We start from the raw sequence: 6,981 nt of genomic DNA, 5'->3' as shown, positions 1-6,981 counted from the left end.
ATTGCACAATGCATTCATAAATACACAATAAACAACACGGGATGCATTTTTATAAGTAAATTGACCCGATTGTATTCCGTGCGTTGTAGCGTATTTATATTGACAGCAATTATTTATTAGTAAGGGCCCTTCTATTATTATTACATTTCTCTGACCACGTGGGGATCGAACACATTTATTTTAATTATTTTTTTATTTAATAACTTAATATGCCAACACCCATGCGAAGATATTTCATTGGGTACAACACTAGTACAATATAATAATACTATAATTTGCCATCATCAAAAAATATCCATTTTTGCGCATATAAAATTAAGAAATATATTATATATTAAAATGAAACAATGTATCGCTTGCTGACATTATGTTTTAATGTTCAATACAATTATACAATAAATAAGCAAATATAGAAAAAAAATGACGCCCTTCGAAAAGAAGCTTTCAATTAATTTCGATTATTAAAAAATAAGAGGGAAAAGAATACACCAATTTATATAAAAGTTCATCATTATTACATATATGAAATTAAAATTATAATTCTTCATTTACATGTATTGTAAAAATGTATAACAGGGTTCGTACTATTGTAATTCTTGTCCTAATAATGAAAGTTGTTTCAGAAATTGTGAGGCATTTGTCAAAGTCGATGAACCATATATGATCCGGATGTTACTATTGGCTGACTTTTGCTGAAAATAATAATGAATATTTAGTAAAAATAATAATTTTAATAATAAAAAGGACAGCACACTGTATAGTATTATATTGTAAATTACTTTAGCATAGTCTACGAGGTTTTGATATTCGATATAGTTGCCTCCACCCACGATGAATACAACGGCTTCTTGAAAAGGTGTAGTCCTAGGAGCTACTGGCGCATCATTTGGTCTCAATAAACGAGGATCAAACCAAAGGAGATCTCCCTCAGTGCCACCAGATCTTCCACTATTGCTTCCAGACAAATTGGTATTTGTTCCACCTGAGCCGCCAGCCATTGCAGCATCTACAGCACGGGTGACTGGGAGATTCTAAAACGGCCCAATTCAAGTTATCATACAAAAAATTACTATATATAAGACAGACAAATGTGATAATCTTACATGTCGTTTAACTACTAAATTTTTTACACCTTCCATGACGAACGATGACCCTTGAGACATCAATTTGGAAAACATAGAGACAGTTTTCGTACCACCACCTTCATATTGACCAGACATTCTCGTATAGCCTCTAAAATTTAAATTGGTCAAAATTTGCACCATGGAATGGGTTGTAATAAGAATTGTTCAATAACAAGTGATGTCATTACTTCCATCGTTTGATGTAATTCATCGCAGACATGTCACATCCTGCATTTGTTAAAGCTGTTTCGAATTTGATGTACTCTTGTTCGCTTATATGAGGAGTGCATATGTAGTATATTATGAAAAGTCTCATTTTATCATCAGTCGAACCAGCCGTCGGATCGCTGATGATATCCAGCACTGTTTTGCTTTCAACTGCCGTCTTGCTCATAATTTTCTCTTCCAGCTCAAAGAAAGAATCTAGTCTGCGTGACTTTATACTTTCTAATATGCCTGTATTCAAAGTACAAAGATTTATATTTAGTATAAATAGAAGAGGCTTGTAAAAATAGTGAAAATTATGAAATCAAAACATTATTTTCATATTATGAACCGACCAGTGGCGATGCTAGTGTGCATATCTATGAGTCTTTTCTTTTCCATCAATTGTGGTAATGAGTTGACTGCATTGGTTAACCGTTGGGTATTATCGCTTACCATACTTAAAGCAAAATCACTATCATTGTCGAGCCCCATTGAACTTTTAAGTTTTTTAACATCTTCCTCAGATGACCTAAAGTTGATAAATAAAATATATATGTACATATCGATATCAAGTGAATATTTCAATCTAAAATATCAAAATATCTTACCTATATTTTTCTAGTTCTTCTTGAATAGCTTCGGCAACGGTAGGAAATGGGCTACCTTTATGATCTAACCAAAATTTATCTTTCGCATCTAAATCGCACGATCTTGGTTTAGTTTTGATTCCAGCAGCAGATGGACCCTCATTAACTAGCACTCTAAAAATAAAACAGACACATTTTATACATATGTATTTGAAATTATAAATAATACAAGGGACATTTCAAATAGTAACCGATTTAAAGATAGATCAAGAACATCATGTGTCAGTGCTTGGTATGTCCAAGTATGATGTAAAGGTATTGCCATATCCATGTTTCTATCCAACACTATTAAAAGTGGTCTAGAAAATCCAAAAGCACCAGTTTGACCCGTGTTACCGTGGAAAAGATTGTTCCTGCTATCCCACAGGTTTTCGCGTAATTTTTTATCTAACTTTTTAGCTATCATCTCGGCAGCGTTTCCTTTGGCGCTCCGAATTATAGGTACATTACCTAAAAATAAATATAATTTAGATATTAAACTGTTGTAATTGTTGTAATGTTTACATATTAATTTATACTATACCTAATGTAACGAACAATGAAAACAAACTGTCAACAACATTGTCCATTATGCTTTCCATTTCAGTGTCTTTAGTATCACCACGGTTAATAGCTTAAAATGTTAATAAAAATTAGCTTTCTTCAGATTGAAATAATATGTATATATATACATATTAATTTATTATACCAACCATAGTAAGACAGTGAATCAGACTGTTGATGTTTCAAAATAAACATATCATCTTCCAAACATATGAAATTCAAATATTGATCATAAACTTTCTGAATGTTAGCAACACAATTGGAATGAAGTGCTGAGGCAGCCAAATCTTCGAGTTTTTGTCGCGATATTGGTGATATGAAATTCAAATGGTACTGATCGTAGATGCCATTCTCCAAATCCTGACTGATCCTGCCGAGGTTCTCTTCGCTGGGAGCGCAAAAATACACAGCTGGTACTTCAGGTATGGGATCGCGATCGGAATGAAGTTGGCTGAAAGTTCAATAATACATAAAATGTGATAACAGTCGACTCGTTTAATAATAAGCATTTCATTATGTTTAAATTCAATCTTACACGTGTAGTGTTACGCCTAATTCTCTGAGTTCTTTCACCGATACTAATGGTGATATTATGTCTTGTCCGACTCTATCGAACACTAAAACTTTCCAGGTAGGTTCGCTTGCTGCACTTTTGCTAGGTGTCTGATTGAGATTTAGCATTTGCTTCAGTGCACCTACAAATACATATAAAGTTATCATTGAACTATTGATTAAAATCAATTCAAGTCACAATTTCATGTCTGGTATAAACATGGACACTCCTCTATTCAAATATTCCATAGAAGTGTACCAATTAAATTTTTGATTTTGAACAAACGAAGTAATGGGAAAATTATCAAGAATGGATGGTAATAATAGAAGCACGCACTAATTTGACGTTCTTTTAACGAAGCCATGGCAAATTCAGCTATTTCTCATCGGGTTAATAAATGGTAGTTCCACTAGCTGTCATCTGTCAAACTTACACGTCAGTAAGTCGACAGGTTGGCCAAGCTAACGGCTTTTCGCCACATTTTACTCTTCGCCACACACAATTATCTATGAATAAACGGTAATTGGACTATTCGTCACATTGGGGTGGTCACAAAAACAATGTTTGCCATGAAAATCGCGAATACACAATATTTGGCACTCAAGTTCTCGTTACTATGATAGTTATCGTTAGTATGATGGACTTTTCGGTTGCCAGATGTTCCGTTATAGAGATTTTGGTGACTTTATGACGAGTAATTTGTGACCAGTAATCACCGAACCGAATAAACAGAGAAAATACGTTTTCAATGGCTACGTCCACACTACCAATATCTACACCCGATATTTACGAAATTTTCCATATCCAGTTCCCATATTGCCACCTGTGGTTGCTATTTAGGAACTGATTATAGCAAATTTCATAAATATCGGGTGTAGATATTAGTAGTGTGGACGTAGCAATGGCTATAAAAACTTTGTATATTTACATTAAAAGTATTCTTATAAATATAATGTATTAATCAGTGGCGGCTCGTATATATGGGCTGCGGGGCTACAGCCCTCCCAGAATAGTAAAAATGCATGCTATTTTTGCCGTCCATATGGGCTGCAGGGCTGCAGACCTCCCAGTATAGTACATATGCATGCTATTTTTGTCTGCATTTGATCACCGGTATGGTCAACGAGCTACTACAGCCCGATTAATCGCTGCAGCCCCCCCCCCCCTCTGGGAATTCTCACGAGCCGCCACTGATGTATTCGGTTCGGTGATAACTGGTCACAAATTACTCGTCACAAAGTCACTAAAATCTCTATAACAGAACATCTGGCAGCCGAAAAGTCCATCATACTAACGATAACTATCATAGTAACGAGAACTTGAGTGCCAAATATTGTGTATTCGCGATTTTCATGGCAAAAATTGTTTTTGTAACCACCCCAATGTGACGAATAGTCCAATTACCGATGTATTTATATATTTCCCCATTGGTTTATTAAAAAGATTACATTTAATTATAAAGTACAATACAATAAAAATTCAAAAAATACACCTAACTACATAACAAGCTAATTTGAGCTAAAATATTAACTTTTACCAAATCATACAAACAGTTTTGAATCATGATTATTAATATTTTTTTTATGTAGGTTTGCTTATGACAGCTGTCATGAACATGGATTTTAACTGTCGAAAACATGAAATTTAGTCAATAGGTATTTAAAACATTACTTCAACTTCTTGTGTTTTATTATACAGCCATTGCTTTTCTGTTTTTAGCCAAACGTTATCTTATCATTTAATCTCATTGCGGATTAAACTAAAGTGGTTATTAAGGCAGTCAACATGTGTGATAAAGTGTCAAGAATTTTAAAAGAAATTTTCTTAAAATGTGTGTCTTCAGTACAAATACCGAGTCTAATTAGAAATAACATTAATTATGACAAAACTACAGAAGTTTTGAAGGTATATAACTTTCCCCATAACCTCGCCAATAAAGATGTTTATTTAGTGGGGGCTGGAAAAGCAGTGTTTCAAATGGCGATAGAAATAGAAAGAATACTAAATTGCAAATTAAAGCATGGAATTATAAGTATTCCTAAGGGTGTTTTGAATAAATCGTGTGTTTCGTCATCCTCTGTGATAGAGTTTTACGAAGGTGCTGAGAATAATCTACCAGATGCAAAAGCAGAGTATACAACCAATAAAATAATTAATCTGGTTAAAAATTTAGATGAAAAATCAGTTTTACTAGTCTTATTATCCGGAGGAGGTTCTGCTCTTCTTCCTGCTCCTTTACACCCTATAACTCTTCAAGAGAAAGGTGATTTCATCAAGAAACTAGCAAATACTGGTGCCGACATAATTGAATTGAATACTGTAAGAAAATGTCTATCTTCTGTAAAGGGCGGAAAATTATCATTGATGAGTTATCCTGCTAGTGTTGTTACTTTGATGCTTTCTGATATAATTGGAAACCGTCCTGAATTCATTGCTAGTGGTCCAACTTTTGAAAATGACGATGATTCATCGAAAGCTTTGGATATAATCAAAAAATATTCTTTGGAAACTAGCTTGCCCCAATCTATCAAACAAGTATTGAACAATACGACGGTTGAAAAATATCCACCAGACATTGATGTGAGTAATTATGTAATTGGTAACAATACAATGGCTATACAGGCTGGTAACGATGAAGCTTCCAATTTAGGATACCATACATTAGTTTTGAGTGATAGTATTCATGGAGATGTTGAAACATTGAGTTATCAATATTGCCGTTTAGTATGTACAATAATTTTTCTTCTACTTGATTCGATTAACACAGATGTTGCTGAAAAGACTTTGAAAACTTTAAATCAAATATCATTGTGTGATGATGATATACAGAAAATAAAGGCTTTGAAACTCAATCCAGATAGTAAAGGAGTTTTCTTAATCGCCGGAGGTGAACCAACGGTTAGCGTTAAAGGAACGGGCAAAGGAGGAAGGAGCCAAGAATTAGCCCTTAGATTTTCTTCGAATTTTAATTTTGAGAAAAAGCAGATGAGTCTATTAAACAATTATGATGTTCATATGCTGTGTGCCGGTACGGATGGTATCGATGGACCTACCGATGCCGCTGGCGCGATTGGTTACAGCCATTTGATATCCGATGCATTGGATCAAAACTTGTGTGCTGAAACATATTTGGCTAATAACGATACATATAATTTCTACCGAAAGTTTTGCAATGAAAAATTCCATGTAAAAACTGGCCACACTAATACGAATGTTATGGACATTCATATGATAATAATTACACCTAAGAAATTGACTCGAGTTTCTGTATCCTAAGTTCTGTATTAAGGTGACTTTATTTTACTTAAATATAACCACGTTTTATCACATATTATTCTTTTGTTCATAAGGTTATTCTATGTTTCACTTTGCTATTTTCTTTATACATTCATAAAACTTTTTTATAATACTTAAATTGTACAATTTTTTACTTTGTAGATACTATGTAATTCATATGTACTTTTTCAAGGAATAAATACAAATGTATTATGAACTGTTTACATGTATAACTATCTCTTTTCTTATCATTACTTAATTTTATTATGCACATATTATATAGAATTTATGTACAGAAATATTGGGACCATAAGCTGTTGATTTATTATATTATATATGCACATACTTGTTTGGATAATAAATAAATTGGATTGTTTTGATCTATAGTTTTATTTTATTAATCATATAATATGAATTTTTAGATATTAACAAACCAGATCAGTGTTATCTGAAATTATATTGTACCTGCATTAACACTATTATGTTCATTTAAATTTTATTGCAGTTGAAAAAAATTGTATATGAACTTTTAAAAGTTTATGATTAGACTTAGGCTAGGGATTGAAGCATTATTGTTCATTTCTTAGAAAATACATGTTTTTACAAGCTTTTTTTCTCTCTTGCTTTGAAC

The 6,981-nt window shown here is 33.0% G+C and overlaps 2 protein-coding genes across 2 annotated transcripts; one reads left to right on the top strand and one right to left on the bottom strand.

Moving 5' to 3' along the window:
* Positions 1 to 351: 351 nt before the first annotated feature.
* Slh (sec1 family domain containing Slh) lies at positions 352 to 3,588 on the bottom strand. The gene is made up of 11 exons (XM_077430057.1): positions 3,411 to 3,588; positions 3,057 to 3,216; positions 2,671 to 2,972; positions 2,502 to 2,591; positions 2,170 to 2,428; positions 1,940 to 2,092; positions 1,685 to 1,860; positions 1,313 to 1,580; positions 1,104 to 1,233; positions 780 to 1,031; positions 352 to 692 (listed from the first exon to the last, which is right to left on the bottom strand). Exons 1-11 carry the CDS (start codon positions 3,436 to 3,438, stop codon positions 585 to 587), a joined length of 1,926 nt encoding a protein of 641 aa, XP_077286183.1. The 5' UTR covers positions 3,439 to 3,588; the 3' UTR covers positions 352 to 584.
* A 1,069-nt stretch (positions 3,589 to 4,657) lies between these two features.
* LOC143910234 (glycerate kinase) lies at positions 4,658 to 6,735 on the top strand. The gene is made up of 2 exons (XM_077428625.1): positions 4,658 to 4,729; positions 4,794 to 6,735. The coding sequence occupies exon 2, from the start codon at positions 4,860 to 4,862 to the stop codon at positions 6,348 to 6,350; it is 1,491 nt and encodes a 496-aa protein (XP_077284751.1). The 5' UTR covers positions 4,658 to 4,729; positions 4,794 to 4,859; the 3' UTR covers positions 6,351 to 6,735.
* Positions 6,736 to 6,981: the final 246 nt, after the last annotated feature.

This window comes from Arctopsyche grandis, chromosome 4 (genome assembly GCF_051622035.1).
Source record: "Arctopsyche grandis isolate Sample6627 chromosome 4, ASM5162203v2, whole genome shotgun sequence".
Lineage (NCBI taxonomy): Eukaryota > Metazoa > Arthropoda > Insecta > Trichoptera > Hydropsychidae > Arctopsyche > Arctopsyche grandis.
The sequence above is the reverse complement of the archived record's forward strand: the minus strand, read 5'-3'. Positions and strand labels throughout refer to the sequence as shown.

Excerpts from the sequence above, each read along its gene's own strand:
- LOC143910234 (XM_077428625.1), top strand. The coding sequence starts at position 4,860 with ATGTGTGATAAAGTGTCAAGAATTTTAAAAGAAATTTTCTTAAAATGT.
- Slh (XM_077430057.1), bottom strand. The coding sequence starts at position 3,438 with ATGGCTTCGTTAAAAGAACGTCAAATTA. Across the intron at positions 2,093-2,169 it reads CTTGATCTATCTTTAAATCG|AGTGCTAGTTAATGAGGGTC; the intron begins GTTACTATTTGA and ends TTTTATTTTTAG. Across the intron at positions 1,234-1,312 it reads AATTACATCAAACGATGGAA|AGGCTATACGAGAATGTCTG; the intron begins GTAATGACATCA and ends TTTAAATTTTAG.